The sequence below is a fragment of the Moesziomyces antarcticus genome, assembly GCF_000747765.1.
Source record: "Moesziomyces antarcticus DNA, scaffold: scaffold_v10001, strain JCM 10317, whole genome shotgun sequence".
Classification (NCBI taxonomy): domain Eukaryota; kingdom Fungi; phylum Basidiomycota; class Ustilaginomycetes; order Ustilaginales; family Ustilaginaceae; genus Moesziomyces; species Moesziomyces antarcticus.
In genome coordinates, this window is record NW_014639009.1 from 611,488 (window position 1) to 636,578 (window position 25,091).

Genomic DNA, 25,091 nt, shown 5'->3' on the forward strand with positions numbered 1-25,091 from the left:
TTGCTTGGGTGCAAAAGTGACTTAAGCATGCATATAGTGTTGAATTTGTTTGCCGGTCCGATGATCGGAGTTTGGTTTGCGACGTGTGCAGGAAGACGACACCCAGATGCTGAATCATCGCTGCCATCCGAGCATTGTTTGTAAGTTCCCCCGAGGTTGGGGGTTGGATTTCGCTTCGACCAGACGCATTCGTCGCTGTACAGCAAGCAGAGAGGGAACCCCACATGACCCTGCTTGCGCGTGACAGTGTGGATCACTGTCGATCGTGCGGTGCCCCACAGTTTCAAATGTCTGTAAGCAGCCGGCGCAAGCTCGCTTGTCTCATGCCCATCTATAGAAAGACAAGCCGCTGAGCTCAGCAGAACTTGATCGGCACCCTAGGCAGGGGTCCAAACCCCACACAGGGGTACACGGCACTGCCTGCTCCGAATGCATAAGCTGCACCCTCACCCATCGAGCCGACTCTGTTTTCACAGGCCCCTCCACCGCTCACGAAAACTCGATCCGTCAGCCTTGATTGTGCTCTGAGAGGGCCTGCACGTGTGAAAGCAGATAGAAAGTGCGATTGAAATTGTGACGATGCGTAACGGACTTAATGCGGAACGGTTCATGTAGTGTGTGTGTGTGTGTGTGTGTGTGTGTGTGTGCTGGATGGGGTGGATGTGCCGAAACAAGAGGGGACGGATGTGTTACAGCTGCTGCTGCAGGGCAGCAACGGATGCCCGCGGTGTGCGGACGCGTCTTGGCGCGGGACGCCAATCGGATTCGAGCACATTCGTAGCAAAGACGTGACAACGTGACGTTGGATAGTGTACAGTGGGTCGAGCTTAGTAGGCGCCTCCAGCACGCGCGATGGGGGTGGAGCGCCCCGAGGCCGACGTGGGTGTATGAGCGGCGAGCCCCGAGGCGTCAGGACTTGTCTGGGGTACCTGATTGTCGCTGTTCCAGCAGAATCGGGCGACAAGCTCGTTGAAACTGGTGAGGTTGGACGGACGCATGAATTCTTCGTCCGGCGTGGCGAGCTCGGACGAAGGCGACATGGTGGTGGACGACGAGAGAGCCGAGGAAGAGTAGCCGTGCTGCTCAGCCTCGTCGCCCGCGGTGAAGGACGAAGGACGCGTCCTGCCCTCCAGGTGATCAGCACGCAGGAAGCGGTATGCAGACGGGCCGCTGAGGTTGCCGAGATTGTCGAGGCTGCTGGTCATGCCAGGCTTCGTGTCGAGCATGGCGGTGGAGTCCGAGTCGACCGAGCTGGCTGATAGGGCGGGCGAGAAGGGGTTTGGAGAGTTGTTGAGCGAGTTGGGCGAGGCCTGGCTGCCGTCCGGGGTGTAGTCTTCCAGAACGGTGCCATCGCCTTTGATCTCGATCCTAGTGGTCGCGAAGCCGATCGGCGACGGCGGTGTGCCCGACCTAGAGACGGAAGCAGAGCCTGACGCTGAGCCGGAGCCAGAGCCGTTGCCGCCATTGGCCTCGTCATCCCAGATACCAAACACACTGCGAGCTTGGCCGTTCCTGTTCGGTGGGAACGAGTTGAAGCGGCTGCCTGACGTCGCAGCTGGGCTGGTTGCTGCGATGGAACCGACCTGCGGCACTTGGAGGAGCGAGCCGGTTGGGGAGCTGGTGTTGGAGCTGTTGACGGCGGCGTGCTCGATGACCACCTCGCCCAGGCCCGGGCTCAACATGCCCAGACGGCCGAACTTGGGCACAAGCTCGGCGGCGGAACGCGGCGTCGAGCCGTCGGGGGAAGGCGTAGCGGCGCTGACGACAAACGAAGAGCGCACGGGGCTAGAAGCGACGACTGCGGACGGGCGCGCCGAGAAGTAGTCGAGGGCAGCGGCGCGTCCAGCCTCGGTCTTGCGGCTGCCGCTCTTGGGATCGCGAAGCGAGGCACCAAAGTCGTACCTTGCAGACCACATGGATGGCGAGCTGGGCTTTCCGGCGCCTCCGGGCGATACGGGCGGCGATCGGCGCTTCGACATCTCGGATGCAAATGTGCCCGACATGGGGGCCTTTTCCGCCTCCTCCTCGTCCGAGCGAAGGCGCTCGAGCTCCTGCTTGAGCCGCTCCATGGCGTTGTCGCGCGTCGCCTTCTGCCCGTAGACGCCAGTCCTGCGTCCCATTTCGATAATGGACGAGGTGGACGTGGGTCCCATAGAGCTGAGCGTGTACCGACGCGGGACAGTGTTGCCAAACGTAGCAGCCGCAGCGCGGCCTTCGGCCGAGGTAGGAGGCAGGCGGGGCGCCTCGGCGGGCTGCGCAGGGCGCTTGCGGAAGTCGAGCTGATAGTTGCCGCCGTCGTTGTTGTCCCAGATCTCGCGTCCGCCGGTGGTGTAGCGGAGGCAGAGGAAGATGGTCTTGGTCTCGTCGAGTCCGGCTCCGCGAGGCCAGTTGAGCACCTCGTTGAGCTTGATGGAAAACACGAAGCGGTCGGCTGTGCCGTCCTTGATGCTCTCCGAGTACTCGGCCGACACCTCGTTGACCGTGGCCCAATGGTCGAGGGTGAAGCGCACGGCGACCCACTTCTCGAAGCTGAGGTTTTTGACTTGCACTGTGCCGCGGACGGAGCGCAGATCGTCCGAGAGGTAGATGCGTTCGAGGAAGATGTCCTTGTCCAGGGATAATTTGGCGGAAGAGGGGAAGTTGGGCAGGCGCAGAACAAGTTGCTCCTCTGGCTCGGTAGCCGGAGGCGTCGATGGGTTGGTGGGGCTACGAGAGCCTGCAGTGCGCCCGAGAGAGCCGCCCCTGCGAGAACCAAACCACGGGTAATCGCGCTCCTCCTCGGTCTCGGTCTCGGTGTGCTCGGGGCTCCCCTCGCGTGAGACGGCCTGCGGGCGGCCCTTGACCTTGAAGATCTTGATGCGCTCGAGCTGAGTGTCAAAGTGGACGAACTTGGGGGCGCTCGGAGTGGTAGGGACGGATTTGGTGCCGTACGCCGAGGAAGGGAGTATGGCATCGCTGGCCGATCGTGGAACCATGTAGCTACCCGAATACTGCTTCAGCGACGACTTGACCGGCTCTCCCGACTTTTTGCGGAGCAGCTCCGAATTTGTGGATGTGGTCGAGGAGATGGAGGATCGGTCGCCAGCTGGCGATGGCAGGCAGTGCAGATCGAGGCTGAGGCCACCGAGGACCTCGGGACCGGGGCTGTTGGCCTTGAGAGCCAAGGCCTTCCTCGAGCCTGGGTGGAGGGGAGCCATGTTCTGAGCAGCAGCGAGACCGATGCGGGTTTTGGGGCTTGGGAAGGGAACGCGGCTGTCGGGAGGGGTGGCGACATCGTCGCTGGCGGTGCGCGCTGACGAGGCTTCGCTGGAAGGAGGGCTGGGCGTGTGGGTGCTATCTCTAGACGCTGGGAAGGCGGGCGTGAGCCTCATCATCTTGGCCCGACGCTTGGCTGCCTGCACGTTCTGAATCTGCAGGATGGCGTCGCGCTCTGCTTCGAGGTCCTTCTGCTCTTGCGCACTGACGTATGACTGTCGCTCGCGATAGCGTCCTTCGAAGAAACCGCGGCCTGTGGTCCAAACACGAGAATCGGACGCGACGCCACGGACGTGGTTCTTTGGTCGCGTCGGCACTGGCTGGGCGAGGTTGGCCGAGGGCAGCGACGCCGAGGCAGACTCTGAGGATGCGGATGACGATGTTTCGATGTGGCTGTGACTGCTGCTGGTGCCCACTGCCGGACGACCGTCGGTGAAGTGCGCCATATCGGCGTGTGAGCTGGAGAGGGTCATTGTACCTGCCGTGCCCTTTTCGGTGGGCGTGTGGTACGGACGAGAAGAGTGGTACTGCGGCCGGTGGATAGAAGCACGATCGTAGGACTGGAGAGGCGCGCTTACCAGCATTCCGTGATGGCGGCTGGACGATGCAGTGGTGATGGAAGCTCGAGCGATGGCGTCGTCACGGTGCTCGGAGCATGTAGATGTGCGCGAGGGATTATGGGACGGGCAACACTTGTGTGAACTGTCCGCTGCGTGCGTCGACCAAGAAAAGAGCGGTGTAGGGGAAAGGCAGCAAAGCGTGGTGAAGACGGAAAGTGCGGGGCAAGGGTCGTCGAGAGGGTCGTCTAGGGGTGTTGATGAGGATGAGGACCTGAGTGAGGATGGAAAGGTGGTGGTGGTGGTGGACAAAAGGAGGAATGCCCTGCTCGTGTGTGGGCGGACCCTCAAACGTCTGGAAGCGGCTCAGGTGAGCTGGAACCCAAGAGAGGAATGTGAAGCCTTGGCCTAGCCAATGGATCGTCGGCTGAACAAACAAAAAGGGGGGCCAAGGAAGCGACGAGGAGGGGATGAGGCGAAGGCGGTATGAAGGAAGAAAGGAGAGAAAGCGGGTCCAGCTGTGTGTAGGAGAAGTGCTGGTGGCGGGCAAGACGGGGCTTGGCGTAAGAGCTAGAGGCGGAGGAGAACCCAGAGGCTGAGGCTGAGCTGGAGGGTTGGTGGGGCGGGAGGCGGACGCTGAGGTTCCTGCTCAGGGCGGTCCAGGTTGGAACTGAGGTTGAGGATGGTGGAAGGGGGGCGCGCGACTACAGTAGCCAGGTTCGAGGATGTTGGGATGCGAGAGTGCGCTGCGCAGCTGAAGCACGCTGGACAATGGCGAGCGGACAAGGATCAACGTTTGACGAGAGGCACAGCAGAGCACTGGCCGGAAGGAGAACCGAGCGCTAGAGCAGATCTGGGTGCGATTGTCCAAGACGCTGAGGAGGCCAGCGAAAGCTTGGAGAGAGGAGGTCGGGGTCGGGGCGACGACGGTGTGAGGAGCAGCGCCTTGGGTGGACGTGATGAGAGGGCGGCAGCGATGGGCGAGAAGCGTCAGAAGCGAACGCACCGGACAGGTCGGTCGATAAGAAGAGAGCAGGAGGCGGCGCCGACCAAGCCCGTACGAACGAGCCAGTGTCAACTGCTCAAGGATGCGGCTTGAGGAACAGTGTGCCGGCAATGGCAGCCAGGGAATCAAGGAGAGACAGAGGCAGGGATCGATGGGCGTGGCCATGCGCCCCAACGTCGCGGCGAGGAGAGGAACGCAGCGCAACGCGTAGACAGCGCCAGGCTGAGGACGGCCTGAGCACTCCTTTTTTTCGCACGCACGCTGCGATGCCTGCGTCTGGGCGTGGCGCACCGTTGTGGAGCGGCTGTCTGAGCCAAGTAAGGGGGCCGAGGCTCGAGAGGAGAGGGACCAAAAAAGCGCAACACTCGGCGCCAGGGCCCTCACGACGGCGAACAAGCGATAGGCGAGAGCGCGCGCAGCAAACTCGGCAGGACATATGTCAGTGTGCGGAGCGCGTCTCCAGATCGATTCGTTTTGTCGGTCTCCAGGTCCGACGGGCCTGGGAACGGTCGATGGCGCATCGATCTGAGCCACGAAACTTGCGCCGCTGACTGCGCGCCCGCTCGAGATTTTTTTCTTTTTTGAATTTTTGTGGAGGGGCCAAGTCGCTCAAGGCACAAAAGGCCGGCAGCGTTTGGCCGCCAAAACCCCGACTCGTGTGCATTTTGTTGGCTTTCCAGGGCGGGAAGCGTTGCTTGGTTGCTGGGAGAAGCGCGTCTCGGTAAGCGGCCGAATCCCCAGGGGGTTCGCCAACGTAAGCGACGCGGCGCAGCGGCCCCTCCTCTCTCCCCCGCCAGGCTGGACCGAATCAATGTTTTTTTATATATATTTTATTTGATCTTCTCGGCCCGTCGACTTTTGGTGGTCAGCGTTGCATGCCAGTTTGGCGCCGACCGCCGAATGGCTGCCAGGTGGACCCTCCTCGCCATGTAGCTGGCGCACACGAGCTTGCTCCGTCAAAAGGGTGAACCAGCACCATTCTTGAGCATCAGCTTGCCTGCCATCCGTTGTTCGTAGCCTGGCGTTGCGACCGAGCTTCAACATGGCAACAGCACGCAAGAGGAAACCCGAGTTGCATCGATAGGGCGCGCTGCCCAAATCTGATTGTGCCGCCCCGCGTGAGCTAGTGATTTGGCCTGGATTTCGAATTTCTCGTGCAGCTCGTCCACGTCCATGTCCATCTCTGCCCAATGTCATTGGCTGCACTGCACGTCTTGGCTACATGTGCCACCCACTCATGCCAACGCCCGTGGGGCACCTCGTTCTTCTCCAACGCCATTCGCAGCATTTCTGGATGGTGGTACTTCGGCACGCGGCCCACACGACTCAGCCGAGGCCGTCGGATTCGACCGAGCAGTTTCGAAACAATCCGCAAAGACGAGTCGATTCGACAAGAGTGCGTAACGCAGTTTTGGGCCAGCCGCCAGCAAGGCCAGAAAATTGGCCGGGCTCTGGTTGCCTGCAGAGCGGCGATATGCACGCATCCCCATCGCGCCTGCTCAAATCGTGTGACAGGCAAGCATGCCCTTTGTGCCGCGAAACTGGAGGACGCCTTTTCGAAGAAGGGAAAAAAAAATCCAAAGAAAATCCTGAGAAAACCAAAAAGGCTTTTTCCCTCCCCCACAGATCGATCGCGACGCGCAGAGGTGCCACACCGAAATTTGCAAGGCTTGCACCCAATCGATGGCTCACTCGGCGCCGTGTTGGCTCAATGTCTCTGGCTCCCCTTGTCAAGTCGTTGGCGGCGACACCGACCAAAGGATGTCGAGACATGTGCACGATTCACTGCCTTACGAGAGAAGGTCCACTGCACATCACCATAACGACTTTGCACGAATGTTGGTTGAAGGTGTGATGAAAGCCGTCGTGGCATTTGCGGAAGGATGCGCGAGATGCACCTCACGATGTCGGAGGCCAAGGCAGCCATGCCGATGTGTCTTACACTCCGTGCCGTGCCGGTCAGCAAGCGCCTCTCGCCAAGACTGCAGCAGCAGCAAGGGAAAACATGCCGGAGGGTCTCACTGGCGATGCGACTCGGGCACGTCGGTGGAGTCCATCAGTTGTGCCCAAGGCGACGTCTCAAAAATCTCCGCACTGAACATGTGGATGAACCGCATTTTGATGCTCGAGCCGCAGTCAAAGAGTGACGCCATCAGGGAGCATTGCTGCTGCTGCTGCTGCTGCTGCTTGACCCTGTCGCGCCGTTTCAAATGATCGGTACACCCGTCGGACGGACGCATCAGGGTCGAGGTGGGCCTTGATACCCGGTCGGCACAGCCGATCATCTTGCTACAGCGCCACAGCGCCATTGACGGCTCTTCGAACAAGACAGCCAAAGCACCAACATTTTGTCAGGGTCTTGTGGGGACGCAACTGGGCGAGTCTGACTGTACACAGTCGGCTGTTCTTCCCCTCCTCGCGTAATTGTGCGGAGGCTTAGGCGCAGCACTCGAGCTCTGCTTGGTGTCATACCTGCCGTGAGATGCACAGTAGATGGGTAAGCCTTCGCACGATCGCTAGCTACAGTACAGTGGTGCCCTTTTTGGAGCCCGCCTTTTCCATCTTTCCCGAACCAACTCCGCTTCGCAGGCCGCAAACAATCCAAACCGACAAGCCCGCGTTGCTGTAGGCTGAATGCGCGGGCACGTCGGTCTGGCGACTGGAAGTAGAGGCTGTCATCGTTCTGACCCCCAGGCCACGCGATCTTGGGCAAGGACGGGTCCTGATTCGCTTACGGCACCGCCTCTCGGTAGATGCAGAGGGTCTCGCATCGATGGTCTCGCTAAGTTCCGATGGCACTGGTCACAAAACCCGCTTCGAGGAGCATATCCAAAGCACGATATGACACTTCTCTTGCGGAGCCGCACACTCGCATTCTCAGCCAGGATGAGCCGAGGACGAGCACGTGCGGCACGCTTCGCCTGCGTGGCCTTGGCGCAAAGACAATGACACCGGAAGCGACACTCGTCTGCGTGCGGACGACGGAATGGATCCGATTTCTGCAGTGATGTGGCCTGCATTCCGACACCGACACCGACCTGGGCGTCGTCTCAGTCCAAGGCGGCAGCCGATGCGCTGCATCTGAACGCACAATGACCACTCACTCCCACTAAATTGTCGGAGCTGGGATCGTTGCTTCCGGCTCGCCGTCGCGGAGCCCGTAATCGGCGTCGTTCAACAACACTTGCTCAGGTGCCACGCCCTGCGAAATTATTTTTCGACGAGGAAAAAGAAACAAAAACAAAAAAGAAACAGAATGCACAGCTGACGCGCCCCGGCTCGAGAGGCGATGCAGGGAAGAACGCAAGGGATGCGAGAACCTGCCCATGTGGCTCTTGATGCACGGCTCCTCGCGATCGAGAGGTGCTTCCGCCCTTCCGCTGGGGATCGCCATCTCGCAACGTCCCCACCATTTCCTGTTAGTGTCGCTTTCGTAGGGTCTGACATGAGGGACGGTGACACGGCTCACTTTCACTGAAGGAGCCCGATGGATGCGCCCGTGATTCTTATCGCCCGATCTCATCTGCACATGTTTTGAGCTTGAACCGAGCAAGTCGGCCATTTGCGAGGAAACTTTGTCGGTGGGAAGTCGACTCCAATCCGCACTTCACGCGCACGGGGTACATGAAAACGCTTTGTTGTCCCACGGAGCCCCTCCTTCTTTACGGATGTGGGGTGCTTGCTGCAAGTCTGACGCAGCGCGGGGCTGCGCATGCTGGAATGCACCGCATGGTCATGGAGATCCTTGATAGATAAGCATGCTGTGGGGAGAAAAGGAAGATGCGGCGAGCTAAGCGCCCTGGCCCGGCGAATTGCTCGCTGAATTTCACCGACGGAGGGACCTCGGACAGGCACATGGGGGCGCTTGAGCGCGCGGAAATGCGCGCATGCGCGGCTGCATTGCGTACGCGCCAAGCTGCCGGGATCTTGCATGCTGGCATCTTGCTGCGTGGCGTGGGTTGGCTCGTCATTTCCTTCTCAACTTCTGCGTCTGCGAGCTCTAAGTTATCGATAAGTCACTGTCCGCTTTTCTGGGCTTGTCGACAATACTCGGCTAGGTGCAAATGTCAACCCACAGCTGTCGCTGTTCAGAGTGGCTTCCGAGCGAGACAGGCGCAAAATTCGAAGCACAGCAACATCCAGACACCCAGCCTCGCCTCGCCTCGGGTCGTGGTCCAAGCGCTCCAACGGGCGGCTGGGACGTTTTGCAAAGACTCCCACGGCTCAGGACGCGAGGCGCGGGGAATTCCCCACCCATTTAGTTCGATTCGCCACCCTTCGTTGCCGGTTCAAGGCTCACGCAGCCTGGATACCTCGCATCTCCGCCCCTCGAAGCCTGCTTCTCGGCTCGCTTTCGTCGCCATTCGGCAACATGCTTCAGTGCTCGGGAGGCATTCGGCATCTTGATTGGAGGCCGAAAGCCGTACAAGAATCTGGGCCCCTGGAGGCGGTCAATTTGTTGGGGATAGCGGTGGCGGGACCGGGTCCGTGGCCCCCTCGGCATTCCGAATTCATTGTCTTGCGGGAAGCGCAGCTGTCGGGTAGATTGCCGCCATCACTTGGGCCCGAGCTACGGGCCTGACAACCCCGGAAGAGGCGTGCTGCAAGAGCTTGACAGTGTCTCGCCTGCGCCGCAACTGACATTTGGCAACAGGGGACGGACAAAATCGAAGAGAACATGTCAGGATGTGGTTGTCTAACAATGAATAATCGAAATCCGAGACCCGAAGCTACCGTGTCGGACCCTGGATGGAGCAGCCGCACGTGCAGCTTCACCGTCTGCATCATCGCCAGAGCTGCTCTTACACGTCGACATTAGGAGGCGTCGCAACACTGCTCGATACGATCCGAGATGGATGCTGACGCGCACGTTGGATCCTCGACGGCGTCGCCGATTGTTGCCTCGGACGACTTCACCGAGTCTGCGGCCTGGACGGCCGAGACCGAGATCTCAGCAAACGAGGTGGTGGAAAAGGAGAACCTCGTTCGGTGAGTGCCAGTCTCTGCATAACGACCAGGAAGCGCGATCGCATGCTTTGCTGACAACGAAACGTCACGATATGCTCTCTCCATTTCGTCGTGGCTAGAGAGATCATGGCACGACAGGACGGGTTGCGCGCCCTGCTCAGCCGCGTGAGCTCGGTCAAAGAAGACTGCAAGAAGGCCGAGGCAGACAACGAGATGCTGCAGACCTACATCGACTCGGTCACAAAGAGTCTTGCTGCGAAAGAGAGGGGCTAGCTCTCCCACCTCGTACGCAGTGGATACGACCAAGCTGCCAGAGCACTGCCAGTCCAGCATCCCACATTAGCATCCCAACATCGTCCTCAGCATTGTATCATATTTCCTGCCAAGACCGCCTGCATCTCTCCCGCGCTCTGGCATACAACTCTGCGGACAGCGTGTGATGTCACGAGCTTTATCGGCCACGACTGGTCCTGCGTGACGAGTCCCTTGCGTGAAAGCGGCCATGTGCTGCGAGTCTTGACGGAGACAAAGCTGGACCGGCGACGCTGCAACGGATAAACCAACGACCGACGTGCCGTGCGCTGGACTGGACCGCAGGCAATCATTGCTGCTCTCGATTGCCGGATCCGATGAGACAGCTTCGACCGGGACCGCTGCGTGAACCTCCGCACTTGCGGTCAAGCTGCCACAACTGTGATGTGTGGAGTCCAGCCGGGCGTTGAGCCGGGCTGGCTAGACCCGACGCTGCGATCTGAGACGCGGATCGGGAATGCGAGTGAGCTCAATTTTCAGGTCCGGGCTTCGGCTGGCCTGCCTGTCACGACGATTCGGTTGGGGGGTTTTACCTGCACGGCCCAGCCTGCAAGGCGCGTCATAGCCCAGCCTCTGTCACTCTGTCACCCTGCAGGCCAATTCTAGAAAAGCACCTGTGTTGGTTTGTTCGGGATGCTTTCAGCGACAGAGCTCACGGGCCTCCTTCACACCATGTGTCCTTGACGCTTTCGGACCATCCGCATTCTCATCTTGTCAACCGTGTCAACCGTCCCCACCATCTTGGCGCCTCTTGATTGCTGCTTGTGATCACAGTGATCACACAGGGCCATCGCCATTGGTCGGCACGCACGACACATCGTTTCGGACCCAGTTCGGGACCGCCGCCACGAGCTGCCGCAATTTTGGAACTCAGCCGAGCAAATCGAATCAGTTTGACATACCGCCCGCAGCGCCCCTCGCAGCTCGACTCTGCGCGCTTCGACTCCAAGTCACATCACCTCCATCATCTCCTGCGCTCCAGGCACTCATCGCACCGACGGTCGAGCTGTAATACGTCGGCAGCACATCGGCTCAGGCGACGTAGCGAGTTCCCTCTTCGCTGACACGAACGGTCAATCAGCCCTACGATTACAGTCACCGTTGTCGGCTTGGTAACGTGCACCGTTGCGGTGACTGCCTCACAAGATGGTCCTGCAGAACAAGTACAAGGCCAAGGCTTCGCGTCGGTACAATTCGCAAAAGGGAGAGGCCAACGACGCCGAAGCAGGCTCATCCAAGCCCGGATACCGTCAGCGATTTGCCAACAAGCATCGCCGCTCCGCCAGCGCTGGCGGCGGGCCAGCAGAAGAGGAATCTGAGAGTGGCAGCGGTGAGGATGACGAAGACCACAGCGGAGATAGCGAGGACGACGACAAAGACAAGGACTTCCCCAGCCTAGCCAACGCCGCTTCCGGCAGCCAGACAAATACAGCGTCGGAGGATGACCCTTCAAATCCTACGCGTGGGAAGTACGCTCGGCGCAGGCTGGGCGAGAGCAAGCTCGCGAGGCTGGAGAGGCTCGAAGCGGCCAAGGATCCACGTCTACCCGACGACGAGGAGCCAGAGCCAGAGGTGGACATCTCGAACCTGGTCGCGCGCGTGGCAGCCATGGGCGACTTGGCGAGCACCCAGGCCGGTCTTGCCGAGCAGATCGCCCGCAGCCGCGCCCAGAACGAGACTGCCTCGGACGTCGAGAACGACATCGACCACAGCCTGGCGTACCTGCACGAGCGCGAACGGCAGCGTCAGAAGGCCAAGGGCCGCGGCGGCGCTGATGGGGACGAGGCCAGCAAGCATGCTGCAGAAGCGCTGGCAGCTGAAGCTGACGGCGAGCCGATCGACCTCGAAGCACTGCGAAAGGAGAAGGAGAAGGCCGACGCCGTGCGCGTACTCAAGGCTCGCTTCCAGGGGCATGGCGTGGGCGAGAAACGACGACCAGATGCGAAACCTCGTGTGGCGCCTTCGATACAGATCGGCCCGCATGCCGTCCCCCAGTCACCCGCCGACAGCGACGTAGCCGCTGCGGCTACGGCTAGCACACTCTCGCCCGGCTTGACTGCCGAGATCGAGTCGGCGCTCGCCAAGACGACCAGCGGTGAGACGGCTTCGGTCGGCTCGGGGCGCTCGAGCTTCAGCACGACTTTTGGCCGGCGCCGATCGCCACTCGCCGGCGTTGCCGGTACAGAGCAGGAGCGTGGCTCGGCCCAGCGCACCGAGCGCATCGACAGCTTCCTGGCTAGCATCAACGATCGCAGCGTCCACGGTGGTCGCGATCCATCCGTCTTTTCGCTCAGCCCCCAAGGCGGCTACACTGCCGCATCTAGATCTGCATCGTATCGCGACCAAAAGAGTATGACGCCCCACTCGTCGCACGGCGAACTCGGTCGCCTCGAGAACTTTCTCGACGACATGCTTGGCTGATCCTGCATCCATGCTCTTTTGCGTTGTCAGCAGCATCGCCACGTCCACTTTTGTATCTGTATCCTCATCTGTCACCGTAGTCACCCTGCCGACCGGCCGCTTAATACATTATTCCACTGTCTGACTTTACGTGGCATTTGTGCTGTGCTAGATGAGTGAGTTTGTCTTGCAACGCTGGCGGATGAAGGTTCAAAAGGTATCGGGAACGAGGTCCCAGAGGACCTTTGTGATGTGTTCGTTGCGGCGTTTGGTGCCTCGGATCATGCCCATGCGCGCAAGCTGGTTGAGGGCCAAGGCGAATCGGCACTGCAGATCCGTCTCGCTCCCAGGCGCCTCCTCGGCCTCATCATCGGGTTGTATGGGTTCGGCGAAACGCGAGCGCTTCCTCGACGGCGTGTCGAGTAGGTCGGGATCGTACTCGTCCGCATCGGCCAGTTGGACGGTTCGTTTGCTCGGACTGCGTCGCTTCGAAGGCGTGGAAGGTGTATCTACCTCGTTGGCGTCGACATTCGCTTCGCCTTGGTTAGCAGTCGAGTCCGTGGCTGACTGCTCGCGTGCAAGGTCCTGCTTGCCTGTCCTGGTCGCCTCGTCGGATTGGACGGTCTGCTTGAACGCGTCGAACCAGTCGGCGAGATTGACAAACTTGCCGCACTCGCCGTAGAGTTTGTACAGTCGACACACGTCGGGGGTCTGTGAGGACTGGAGGCCTTCGATGTCGATATCGTCCAGCTCTTCCTCGGGTACCACGCTGAGCGCGGCATCGTACAGGCTCTCGACAAACTCGCCGGGTGCAGTCAATGGCAGCGTGACCCCCGCACGCGTCGATGGATCCAGCAACGTGGACAGTGGACCGTAGCAGTCGACCCAAAAGATGTCCTTGAGCAGTTGCAGTGGTCCGTTGTCGAGGCCGGACAGCTCGCGACCGATCTGCCTCCAGTCGACCAGCTCCTGAACGGAAGCGACGATCCAGTCGGTGATTTCGCGCTTGAGGCCCAGCAGCTTTTCCTCCATGAGCAGCTTGCGCTGTACGCGCTGCAGCCGCGCCTCGCGACGCTGCTTGGCGGCCTGCGCACTTGCGCCACCCGAAGCCGATGCAGCACCGACATCAGCATCGTCGTCTTCTTCCACACCAGCGCTGCCCGCCGCCAGCGTCTGCGATAGCCGCTGCTGGAACGTGCGCATTCCCGCCAAGAATTTCGCGCTGTGAGCGGCAATCGCCTCGCTGGCAGTGCGAAGCTGTCTCGACTGACCAGCGTGGTCCGATTCAGCCATGTCGATGCTTTCAGCAACGCTGTCTTCGATCGCGCGCGCTTCGTCCTCGGCCGCGCCGACCATATCGTCGAGAAGCGTCTCGAATTCGTCCGACAGCAGCCGACGTGCAGCATTGCAGAGCCTGGCCAGGCCATTTCGCAGCGTCAAGATAGCCGGAGGGCGATGGTCGGCTTCGAGCGAGCCGACAGATGCGTTGAGACACTGCATGACGACCTGGGTGAGGATCTCGCTGGCGCGCTCGAGCTGGCGCTGTTCGTCGATCTCGGCCGCTTGCTGCGAAGCAGCAGTGAGAGTACGAGCATGCATCGCCTGCGCGGCTGTATTTGCTTGATTCTGAATGCGCTGCAGCGCCTCGAATGCACGCGACAGGAAGCGAATGGCAAACTCGATGCGGTAGCACAGCAAGTCGCGCGGATGGTGGAGCTGGTCCAACTTGCCGAGGATGAATTGGTCCGAGCGCGCAGCTTCCTGCAGGAACTCATCGACGTCGAGATCGGACGAGCCAGAAGATGCGCCGAGCAGTGGCAGGACGAGGTCGCCAGACTCGGCGGTGGTGAGAAAGGCGATCTTGATCCTCTCGACCATCTTTGGCGTCCAACTGAAGAAGCGGATCTTGCTCGCCTCGCCTGGGATGGTAAAGACCGATTCGGGCTTGCCGGAAAAGTGCATAAAGCACGCCAGTCGCACGGCGTCGAGCACGGCATCGAGATCGGCGTCCCTCTCCCAGTACGTCTCGCGGATGTACTCGAAAGTCGACGCGCCCAGGGAAAGCGGGAGCTCGCGGGAGGTCAAGAAGGACTGGACAAGGCGAGACCAGACGATCTCCTTGCTGGGCAACGAGAAGCGCGAGATATCGAGGACGCGCAGCACCTGTCGCGGGATGAATTCGATCCACGGGGCAGGGGCTGCTGTTGCGGCTGCATTGGCGGAGGTCCCGGCGGAGGCAGCGGCAAGACCTCCCGAGGGTGATGTGATGCCGAGCACGAGCAAGAGCTGCGGTCGCGACGGGGGGGAATCAGCTGGGTCTGTGGAGGCGGATGCAGTTTTGCAAGGCTCGGCGACAAAGGTCTGCAGGGACGACAAGAGATCCGAAAGCACCGTCGGCTCGATGGACTCGATCATGGGTAGATTAACCACCAGTCTGGGAGCGCGATGCGACGAGCCGAACTTGCGGCTCCACCAGAGGGCGAGGACGTGAAGGTCGGGTTCGACCTTGCCGGCGAATGCGGCTGCTTCGATTTCGGCGAGAGATGGTGCATGAGCGTCCGAGGCCGGATGTGCAGGCATGGTCGATCCTTGTGCTATGAAGCGTGCGACGACGAGGCGAAGAGCAGTGTAGAGGTTGGAGCATTCGCTGGCTGAGAGAGTGACGACGATGCTTTGTGCGCCATCGTTGCTGGCATCGGAGATCTCGGAGACAAGACGCCCGGAGAAGGAGGAGAGAGAGGGAGCCGATGTGGATATGAGCAGGGCCGTCTGGATGCTGCTTGAGGGCCCATCTTGGTGGACAGTGCCGTGATTGTCGGAGCGCAAGGTTTCAAATCCAGGAAGGAAGAGATCTTGATTTGCGATTGCGGTGCCTGCCAAGACGGGATGGGCGTTGGGGTTGCTGGAGCCCGAGTCGGTATGGAAGAAGGATTTGAGATCCTCAAAGAGGGGCGTGTAGACGAGGTCCATGCATTTCTCGAAGAGCGCCTCGGTCCTCTGTACTGCGATGCAGTAGGAGTTGTATCGGACGTAAGCCGGGTCGCTGTCGGCCTCAAATTCTGCGAGGATAGGGAACGGAGGCTCGCTGGAGTCGTCGAGCGCAGCCTTGCTCGAGGCACGCTTTGCCTTTTTCTTGGGCTGCCAGGGTATTGTGTAGCATGGTGAGGAAAAGGTGTCGATGCCGCCACGGGCCGCGTCGCTCCGAGGCTTGCGAGCAGACATGGTATCAGCGCTTCATCGTATGACAAGGTTGCCCAAGGTGAAGTAGCAGCAACAGCAGCAGCGTGTGTGGGGGTTGGAAGGACCCGCAACGCAACGCATTTCCCGGCTCTCGGACCAACACGCGCATTTCCGCGGCCCTTGTGGATCATCAGTACGGCCTAACATCTTGGACGGTTTTTTCTCTTGTCACCACAACCAGGTCGGCAGATGCTGGGAAGGCAAAATGTAAGACGGTAGGTGGCACTTCAGGTGTTCGAGTAGAGCTGAACGACGAAGGACTGATTGCATGCCAGACATCTGGGTGGACCGGACCGAGCGACGTTGGCGGCTCGGTATCTGCACAGGCCCGATAGACACGCTTGTAAGGCCCACACGCCAATTGCTGTGCTTTGCCTTTGCTTTTCCGCAAACCCGACACGGCGGAGCGTCCAAGTCTGGCTGCGAAGCGAACGAGCTCCTGGCTTGGCATTGTGCGCACTCGAGGTACAAGCTCGCCGGTTGGGGGAGCCTCTTGTCTCTCGGAGCTCGTCTCTCAACTCAACTGGCGCGGGCGGGCGGGCGGTTGGAGGGATCAGCGGAGATCAGAAAAGAGCCATTTCACGCGTTTCCCTGGGACCCGCAAAGAGGCGCCAAAATCCAGGAATTTGTTGGATTTGTTTGCAGCTCAAAAGGCACAGACTGGGCTGCACTGCCGCGGCTCGACGCTGCCATCCACAACTGACAGGCAGCAGAGAGGCACACTCGCGAGGCACTCCACTTTGCTTCCATTTCCGGTCGGTCGAGCCATCCCGAAAAAGCGCGCTTTCGCTCTCTGCACTCAGTGCGTCACTCTCTCTCCCCTCCGTCCGCGAGCATCCATCCGCCAGCCAACCTCGCTGCCTTTGTCTCTACGCCGCACCGTCTCCATCCAACCACCAACACCTTGGGCCATCCCTTCCGTCACGCTCCTTTGCGCTTTGTTTCGTCCATCACACGTGCGGGCAAAGGCAGCTCAGAGCCTCACTTCAAGCGCACCTTTGCACTGCCGCCAATCCAGTCTTGGACGCATCCGATACGCGATCCAGCTTGCTCTCGACCTCAACGTGGGATCTAGCGCCAATCGAAGCGCCCATCGTCTCTCAGACAGTGTAGCCGTAGCCCACCGAATTTCCCTGCGACCGCCAACATGCCTAGGAACACTCGCAACTCCAAATCCACAGCAGCCGACGTGGCGGCTGCCAACGGTTCCTCTGACGGCAAGACCGAGTCGCTCATCCAGAGGGCCAACGAGGCGGACGAGAACGTCTTCCTCTTCGTCCCCAACTTGATAGGATACGCCCGCGTCGTCCTCGCCGCCCTCTCGCTCTACTTTATGAAGGGCAACCCCAAGGTCTGCACGCTCCTGTACGGCGTCTCGTGCCTGCTCGATGCCTTTGACGGCATGGCTGCGAGGGCGCTCGGACAGTCGACCAAGTTTGGTGCCGTGCTCGACATGGTCACCGACCGCTGCACCACCGCCTGTCTGCTCTGCTTCCTCACCGCCGCCTACCCGCGCTGCGCCGTCATCTTCCAGGGCCTCATCACGCTCGACTTCAGCTCGCACTACATCCACATGTACAGCTCGCTCGTCACCGGCTCCGCATCGCACAAGATCGTCACCTCCGACGTCTCCAAGATCCTCTGGTACTACTACAACGACAGCAGGACGCTCTTCATGTTCTGCGCAGGCAACGAGCTCTTCTTCGTCTGCCTCTACCTCATGGACTTTTACAAGCGACCCTTTGGCCTCGACATCGAGCCCCTCTTCTTCCTCTGCCCGCCCGCCCTCCGCGCCTCGCCCTGGATCGCGTACATCATCAAGGAGACACCCCTCCTCAGCTGGCCACAGATCGTCGGCGCCATCACCTTCCCCATCTGCGCAGCCAAGCAGATCATCAACTGCGTCCAGTTCTGGAAGGCTGCCAAGGTGCTCGTCGGCAAGGACCTCGAGGACCGCCAGAAGGCTCGCACTAAGTCTCTCTGAGCGCGTCGCACCTTTCTCACTCGTTTCGTGGACGCAGAATCTCCACGAAGGCCGACCGCCGCGCCCTCCCGTGCCGATCACTGCGCTTCCTCAACCAAACCCCTTCTCAGTACGCTCTTCAGGAACCAGGACGTTGCAAAATGCGTGTAGCACACGATCCAAGCGTCGCCACACCAGATCGTTGGCTGCCCATCGTCGTTGTACTTTGATGTATCGCTTAATCAATACGCCTCTTTGCCCAGATTCTCGATTCTTCAGGGCGATAGAGAGCCTTGCGGAATCGCTAAGTTTGTTAGATCAAAAAGCACGGCGTTTTGAGCGGGGTTCAGGGTCTGAGTGGAGGCTGCGGGCGAAATGTCGAGCTCCAGCAACTTGGGTGGAACTCAGCGACGGACATCCATGTTCAAGACCGCCCTCAGCAGGATTGCGAGCGACCATGAAGCCGCGCGCTGGACCCAGCTCAGGGGCAAGTCAGCGATTCGATCCGCTCAAGCTGCTGTCGGAGATTCAAGCCGAACCGACCACCTCAGCCGCCGCTGCCGATTCTACTGCAAGCGATGCTGGAGGACAGGACGCAGACGAAGACGATGACTTTATGTCGAACAAGTTCCTGGTCACGTCGGAAGAGAAGCAGCCGCTGACGTATACCGATAAGCGTCGACGATTGGAGGCGCACCACGCGCGCAAGACACGCAAGAGTCTAAGCCAACAAGAGGAGGAGGCACGGCAACAGGGGCTCGATCGCGATCTGCTCGCCGAGGCCGAGATCGTGGCTGGCGGCGGCACGCTGCCACCTGAAGCAAGCGACGGAACGCGCAGGTGGGAGCTTATACAGGAGAGAGAAAGTCAGCATGGAAATGCTACGGCGTCAGAGGGGCTCGATGGCACGTCCAAGGCGATGAAGATGATGCTCGCCATGGGGTATCGGCGTGGAGAGGCGCTCGGAAGACGGCAGAGAGGCGGCAGCCAAGAAGTCGAAGAGGAGGAGGAAGAAGACGACGACGATCAAGACGAGGGAAGCACCGAGGTCAAGTCAGCAGCAGGTAGGACGCGAGGTCCACCAGACGATACGGACGCCGAAGGCCTCGATACGGACGAAGAAGATGCCGCACGTCGCGAGAGGGACGACTCGGACGCGCGCGAAGAAGACGAGTACCTGACCGGTGGCGTTTCATCAGCGCCATTCTCCCTGCAAACCGGCCCCTCTGTGACATCCACCGGTCTAACGGAGCCGCTTCGTCCGGACCAGCGCTGGCTTGGCCTGCACCGACGCGCAGGAATCGGCATGATCCCACCAACCAAGCCGGACGTTTCTGCCGCCATCCTTTCCGCATCCTCCTCGCTTCGTTCTACCGACGATGAAGCACTCGTTGCAGACTTCCGCACCCGCGTTTCTCGCGCGCACCAGGAGCGGCACGAGCTCAACCTGCTCACACGCGCACGCAAAACCCTGATCGACCTCGACCGCACAGCGGGCATCGAGTACAGCCCACTCTGGCTCGACGCGCCCCTCTACCACCTTCTCTCGGGCCATTCTGCCGACTCCAATCCACAGACGATCGATGAACGAATGCACAAAGACACCGCCTTCAAAAGCGCAGTCCACCTCCTCCAACACGCATTCTCAGCCCAGGATCCACAGCAGAAAGAAGCGCACAAGTTCTGCAACCTCGATACAAAATCCCAACTCCAGCTCGTGCTGGATTGCCTCAGAACCAGTCATTACTACTGCCTCTTTTGCGGTTGCTCCTACACCGACCAACAAGACCTAGCTCAACATTGCCCCGGACAATCCGAAGACGACCACTCCTGATCGTCCCTTGCATACCCTCCCTCACCACATTTGGCGTAATACCAGCGAAACAACCTGCTTTGGAAAGTGTCGTATTGCGTAAAGGAGGGCAGATGGTAGTACATGCGGAAAAGAACTTGGAGACACATCGAACGCCTAGTTGTACTGGGCATACAGGGCTGTGGAAGAAAACTTGGAGCCCTGGCGAATGACCTTGTCGACGGCGTCGAGGAAGTCGCGTTCTGTGGCCATCTTTCTCCTTGCGCGGATGGCAAACATGCCCGCCTCGGTGGCGACGGAGCGCAGCTCAGCGCCCGTCGCGTTGGGGCACAGACGCGCGATGAGATGGTATCGGATATCGCGCTCGACCGACATGGAGCGTGCGTGAATGCGCAGGATGTGCGCACGGCCATCGTTGTCCGGCAGACCAAACTCCACCCTTCGGTCCAGACGGCCGGGACGCAGAAGCGCCGGGTCGAGCGTGTCCGGTCGGTTGGTGGCCATGAGCACCTTGATGTTGCCTCGTGCATCGAAGCCGTCGAGCTGGTTGATGAGCTCGAGCATGGTACGCTGCACCTCGTTGTCGCCGCCGGCACCGTCGTCGAATCGCGCACCGCCGATCGCATCCACCTCGTCAAAGAAGATGATGCACGCCTTCTTGGTCCTCGCCATCTCAAAGAGCTCGCGCACCATCCTCGCGCCCTCGCCGACGTACTTTTGCACCAGCTCGGAGCCGATGACGCGGATAAAGGTGGCGTCGGTTCGGTTCGCCACGGCTCGAGCACACAGCGTCTTGCCCGTACCGGGCGGGCCGTAGAGCAGCACACCCTTGGGTGGGTCGATGCCGAGGTTGACGAAACGTTCTGGCGACAGCAGCGGCAGCTCGACGACTTCTCGCAGCTTCTCGATCTGCTCCTTGCATCCGCCCACGTCGCCGTATGTCACGTCGGGCTTCTCCTCGACCTGCATCATGGTGACGGAAGGGTCGATCTTGGGAGGCAGTGGGATCTGGATCTGGTACTTTGTGCGGTCGACGCCGACGCGCATGCCCTCCTCGATATCTGTAGGCGCCACACGCTCGCCTAGCGACACGACAAACTTGGCGATCTGCTTGACGTTGATCACGTACTTGTCCTCCTCGTCTGCTGTCGGAGGCGGCGAGCCACCGAGACCGCCAAGGCCGCCGAGCCCGCCCATTCCTCCGAGACCGCCACTCGAACGACCAGCTGCGCTTCCGGCAGCGTCGCCCTCTGACGAGGATTCGCCCTCCTTCTTGCCATCGTCGGCTTTGATGATCTTTGTGCAGCGGGCGACTTGCAAAGGCTCCTCCTCGCCCATACGTTGACGGTCGGCGGGCAGATCCCAGAGATTGGGTGGTGCAAGACCGGTGTCGCTCTCCTTGACGCCCATCTTTTCGTTGACGCGCTTCTGGAGCTCCTTGATCTCGTTTTCGATGCCCTTCAAGGAAGCTGCGTAGGGGCCCTGACCATATGTCTTGAGAAGCTGGATGTCGCCTTCGTCTAGCGCGACGATCTTCTCCTCATCTTTGGAGTCCAGATCGGGCTTCTTGTACTTTTCCCAGTCGGCTTTGGGCGGCATGATGGGCGGAAAGGCGAGATGTCGCGGCTAGGAGGGGTGGTGCTTTGGCTGTCGTCGCAGCGGTTGTCGAATCGATCGCGGTGCTGAGTTGTGCTGGATGAGCACGCGTATAACGGTGTGGTGACGGTGAATGCTGATGCGATGTGTGGGAAGCTCGTGGCGCAAGAGAAGAAAGCGGTACGAGTTGCACACTCGAGTGTCACTCTTGTTGAGTGGGCTCGTGGAGGCGTCGTCAACTCAACCGACTGTGGCTCGCCCGCCCGCCCAGCTGACGCGCTGCTGCTCTCCAGAGGCGTGTCCGAGCGTGCTTAGCCGCTCAGCTCGAGTCGATCACAGCCTCAGCCTTGGAAGTGGAGCATTTAATTTTCGAAGTTGTCATGCGCGGCGGTGTAACAAAAGACAGATTTTGCGATTGCGATTCTCATTTTTCGGAAGGCCCATGCAGTCAGGGCTTAGGGGCCGCCGCATCGCACCAGCAGCTCCAGCAGCTCCAAGCTCGACGAGGACGCTGCGAACGAGCCAAGCTGAGCCTCAGCAGAGTGCAGAGTGCAGAGTGCGAGTCGGAATGCGAGCGGTGCTTAGGGAAAGTGGGCATCTGCCGTCCCCCCTCTCGCAGCCTGCAAGCACGCTCCACCTGCCAGTGCGAGTTCGTTAGCCAGAGCCAGTGCCAGTGCGCCAAGTCCGAATCTCTATCCTCGATACTCAGGCAATCGACTCGCCACGTTCCTATCACCAGCCTGGCTTCTTCATCCTCCACTCCACTCCACCTTCATCACCTCCTCCTGGATCCATCCTCATCCTCATCTAGAGCTCGCGCACTTCAGTTCCGCACGCCGAGTCTTGAGATCGAGGGTCATCTCCTCCCCAACTTCCACATCGACTCGCACATCGATCCTGCCCCACCCTTCACCATGGCGTCCCAAAAGAAGGACCTCCCCAAGATCCGCGATGAGGAGCGCGAGCAGCGCTTCGGTACCGTCTTCGGTGTCTCCGGTCCCGTCGTCGTCGCCGAGAACATGATCGGCTCGAGCATGTACGAGCTCGTGCGTGTCGGCCACGACGAGCTCGTCGGTGAGATCATCCGAATCGACGCCGACAAGGTCACCATCCAGGTTTACGAGGAGACCTCCGGCGTCTCCGTCGGTGACCCCGTGCTCAGTACGGGCAAGCCGCTCTCTGTAGAGCTCGGCCCCGGTCTCATGGAGAACATTTACGACGGCATCCAGCGTCCGCTCGAGTCTATCATGAAGAAGAGCGGCGGTATCTACATTCCCCGAGGCATCAACACCCAGGCGCTCGACCGTCAGCTCTCTTGGGACTTCACCCCCGGCCAGCTCAAGGTCGGCGACCACATCAGCGGCGGCGACATCTTCGGTTCCGTCTACGAGAACTCGCTCGTCAAGGACCACAAGCTCATGCTCGGCCCGCGTGCCATGGGTACCATCACCCACATCGCCGAAAAGGGCTCCTACTCGGTCGACGACGTCGTGCTCGAGACCGAATTCCAGGGCAAGAAGCAGAAGCACACCATGCTCCAGATCTGGCCCGTCCGTGCGCCCCGTCCCGTCGCCGAGAAGCTGCAGGCCAACAACCCGCTGCTCACCGGCCAGCGCATCCTCGACTCGCTCTTCCCCTGCATCCAGGGCGGTACCACCGCCATCCCCGGTGCCTTCGGCTGTGGCAAGACCGTCATCTCCCAGGCGCTCTCCAAGTACTCGAACTCGGACATCATCACGTACGTCGGCTGTGGCGAGCGTGGAAACGAGATGGCCGAAGTGCTTGCAGAGTTCCCCGAGCTTACCCTCATGAGGGACGGCGAAGAGTTCCCCATCATGAAGCGTACTACGCTCGTGGCCAACACGTCCAACATGCCCGTGGCTGCGCGAGAGGCGTCCATCTACACCGGCATCACGCTCTCCGAATACTTCCGCGACCAGGGCTACAACGTGGCCATGATGGCCGACTCCACCTCGCGATGGGCCGAGGCTCTGCGTGAGATCTCGGGTCGTCTCGCCGAGATGCCGGCCGATTCCGGCTACCCGGCGTACCTGGGTGCCAAGCTGGCCAGCTTCTACGAGCGTGCCGGTCGCGTCGCCTGTCTCGGTTCGCCCGAGCGCGAGGGCTCGATCTCGATCGTGGGTGCCGTTTCGCCGCCCGGTGGTGACTTTTCGGACCCGGTCACGTCGGCCACGCTGGGTATCGTGGGTGCCTTCTGGGGTCTGGACAAGAAGCTGGCGCAACGCAAGCACTTCCCCTCGGTCAACTGGGACGTCTCCTACTCCAACTACATCAACGCGCTCGAGCCGTACTACGAGAAGAACAAGCCGGGCTTCATCCAGCTCCGAACCACCGCCAAGAACATGCTGCAGAAGGACACGGATCTGGCCGAGATTGTGCAGCTCGTCGGCAAGTCGGCGCTCGGCGAGGGCGACAAGGTGACGCTGGACGTGGCCAAGATCATGAAGGACGACTACCTGCAGCAGAACGGTATCTCCGAGTACGACGCCTACTGCCCCTTCTACAAGACCACCGGCATGCTCAAGAACATGGTCGACTTCCACGACCGCGCACAGGCCGCCATCGCCAACAACCCGGACATGACCTGGGCCAAGGTCAAGGAGCACTGCTCCGACGTCATCTACCGCCTCACCCAGCAGAAGTTCGAGAGCCCCAAGGACGGCGAGGAGGCCATCACCAAGAAGTTCGACAAGCTCAACCAGGACATCACCGAGGCCTTCCGCACGCTCACCGACTGAGGTGCCCGCACTCACCTCCGCCCTTCCGATCCGATCGGACTGCCTTTGTGCACGTTGCCTGTCTGTTCATTGAGATTCGTTCCCACGTTCATACATTTGATTCCCGCGATGTTGGTGTGGCGCTTTTCTTGCGGAGCTTTGGTTGTGTGGAGTGCCATCCCGGCTCAACAAAGCCGAAGGCCAGTGTCGGGGATTCTTATGGTCTGTGGCCGTTAGTGAGCAGGGCGTTGGGAAGAGCCGAGATGCAAGCTGGGTATTTTTCTCGGGCCTTGGTGGGGCGGCTGAACAGACGCGTAAATAGTGAGCCGGCGCGCGCGCGTGTTGGTCTATTGAGCAAATTGCGGCGAGATCAACACTGGCGCTCCTTACCACCCACCACCATCTCACACCATCCACCGCTCTCGCGCATCTCGAAACATGGCAGCCAGATCTTCAAGTATCGCAGGACCCGGTGCAGGGCGTCAGTCGATGTATCCGCAGGCCAATGCCAACATGATGTTCGGAGGCCCCAGCTCATCGGCCAACCAGGCGAGGCTGGTGTCCAAACAGGCCGAGCTCGAGGGTCTGAGGGCGCTCAAGGACCAGTCGGCCAAGATGGTCAAGGAACTCGAGAGACTGGCTGAAACGGTCGACCAAATGGCAGATGGAGGCGATTGTAAGTACATGCTGGTATTTCGGGAAGAGAGAGAGGGGGGTTGCTGACTGTGGGACTCGAATAGCTATTGCGTCGGTCATGGGGTCGTGGCAGGGCGTGTTCCGCGCCATTCAGATCGCAAGAGGTAAGCACAAACATCCACTCAGTGACTGCACCGTGCATTGGACTAACACCGTTCTTGTGACTTGATCGTGCGGGGATCCAGCTTCAACGGTGTTTACCAATCCGCCGACAGGCGAAACGGAGGGCGCCGAAGACACATCGACCGAACAGGAAGAGGACGATCTGTACAACTACGGTCCGGCACCCAACAGCAAGCCTGCGCTCATCGATACCATGGTGCGCATCCCCATCGACCTCGATGGCGCCATCGCACGCGCTCGCGACGACGCCACGCCCGACACATCCACCACCGTATCCGCATCCAGCTAGCGGTGCTGTTTCCATCTCTTGATTTTTTGTATTTGTATCGCCGACCCGCTTGCTCGTGAATGCACGATTCTTGCCCAACTGAATGCACGTCGGGACACTCTACGTGCGCACCTGCCTTGGCGGGAGACGAGTCGC

The 25,091-nt window shown here is 60.4% G+C and overlaps 10 protein-coding genes across 10 annotated transcripts, besides 2 other annotated features; 6 read left to right on the plus strand and 4 right to left on the minus strand.

Annotated features, from left to right (window-relative positions):
- Window positions 1-827: 827 nt before the first annotated feature.
- PAN0_001d0222 (uncharacterized protein) lies at window positions 828-3,839 on the minus strand (the record flags this gene model as incomplete). The annotated part of the gene is made up of 1 exon (XM_014803841.1): window positions 828-3,839. The coding sequence occupies one exon, from the start codon at window positions 3,837-3,839 to the stop codon at window positions 828-830; it is 3,012 nt and encodes a 1,003-aa protein (XP_014659327.1).
- A 91-nt stretch (window positions 3,840-3,930) lies between these two features.
- Window positions 3,931-4,457: a sequence feature (In-frame stop codon was detected at splice-junction site;~hypothetical protein).
- A 63-nt stretch (window positions 4,458-4,520) lies between these two features.
- Window positions 4,521-4,983: a sequence feature (In-frame stop codon was detected at splice-junction site;~hypothetical protein).
- A 1,853-nt stretch (window positions 4,984-6,836) lies between these two features.
- On the minus strand, window positions 6,837-7,589 carry PAN0_001d0224 (uncharacterized protein; the record flags this gene model as incomplete). The annotated part of the gene is made up of 2 exons (XM_014803842.1): window positions 6,837-7,107; window positions 7,507-7,589. 2 exons carry the CDS (start codon window positions 7,587-7,589, stop codon window positions 6,837-6,839), a joined length of 354 nt encoding a protein of 117 aa, XP_014659328.1.
- A 2,081-nt stretch (window positions 7,590-9,670) lies between these two features.
- On the plus strand, window positions 9,671-10,059 carry PAN0_001c0225 (uncharacterized protein; the record flags this gene model as incomplete). The annotated part of the gene is made up of 2 exons (XM_014803843.1): window positions 9,671-9,807; window positions 9,906-10,059. 2 exons carry the CDS (start codon window positions 9,671-9,673, stop codon window positions 10,057-10,059), a joined length of 291 nt encoding a protein of 96 aa, XP_014659329.1.
- Window positions 10,060-11,244: 1,185 nt separating this feature from the next.
- PAN0_001c0226 (uncharacterized protein) lies at window positions 11,245-12,519 on the plus strand (the record flags this gene model as incomplete). Its single annotated transcript, XM_014803844.1, has 1 exon — window positions 11,245-12,519. One exon carries the CDS (start codon window positions 11,245-11,247, stop codon window positions 12,517-12,519), a length of 1,275 nt encoding a protein of 424 aa, XP_014659330.1.
- Window positions 12,520-12,708: 189 nt separating this feature from the next.
- PAN0_001d0227 (uncharacterized protein) lies at window positions 12,709-15,720 on the minus strand (the record flags this gene model as incomplete). Its single annotated transcript, XM_014803845.1, has 1 exon — window positions 12,709-15,720. One exon carries the CDS (start codon window positions 15,718-15,720, stop codon window positions 12,709-12,711), a length of 3,012 nt encoding a protein of 1,003 aa, XP_014659331.1.
- Window positions 15,721-16,885: 1,165 nt separating this feature from the next.
- PAN0_001c0228 (CDP-diacylglycerol-inositol 3-phosphatidyltransferase) lies at window positions 16,886-17,722 on the plus strand (the record flags this gene model as incomplete). The annotated part of the gene is made up of 1 exon (XM_014803846.1): window positions 16,886-17,722. One exon carries the CDS (start codon window positions 16,886-16,888, stop codon window positions 17,720-17,722), a length of 837 nt encoding a protein of 278 aa, XP_014659332.1.
- Window positions 17,723-18,158: 436 nt separating this feature from the next.
- Window positions 18,159-19,535, plus strand: PAN0_001c0229 (uncharacterized protein; the record flags this gene model as incomplete). The annotated part of the gene is made up of 1 exon (XM_014803847.1): window positions 18,159-19,535. One exon carries the CDS (start codon window positions 18,159-18,161, stop codon window positions 19,533-19,535), a length of 1,377 nt encoding a protein of 458 aa, XP_014659333.1.
- A 135-nt stretch (window positions 19,536-19,670) lies between these two features.
- On the minus strand, window positions 19,671-21,113 carry PAN0_001d0230 (26S proteasome subunit P45; the record flags this gene model as incomplete). The annotated part of the gene is made up of 1 exon (XM_014803848.1): window positions 19,671-21,113. The coding sequence occupies one exon, from the start codon at window positions 21,111-21,113 to the stop codon at window positions 19,671-19,673; it is 1,443 nt and encodes a 480-aa protein (XP_014659334.1).
- A 377-nt stretch (window positions 21,114-21,490) lies between these two features.
- PAN0_001c0231 (v-type ATPase) lies at window positions 21,491-23,869 on the plus strand (the record flags this gene model as incomplete). Its single annotated transcript, XM_014803849.1, has 1 exon — window positions 21,491-23,869. The coding sequence occupies one exon, from the start codon at window positions 21,491-21,493 to the stop codon at window positions 23,867-23,869; it is 2,379 nt and encodes a 792-aa protein (XP_014659335.1).
- Window positions 23,870-24,286: 417 nt separating this feature from the next.
- PAN0_001c0232 (uncharacterized protein) lies at window positions 24,287-24,956 on the plus strand (the record flags this gene model as incomplete). Its single annotated transcript, XM_014803850.1, has 3 exons — window positions 24,287-24,524; window positions 24,589-24,648; window positions 24,730-24,956. The coding sequence occupies 3 exons, from the start codon at window positions 24,287-24,289 to the stop codon at window positions 24,954-24,956; spliced, it is 525 nt and encodes a 174-aa protein (XP_014659336.1).
- Between the last annotated feature and the right edge of the window lie 135 nt (window positions 24,957-25,091).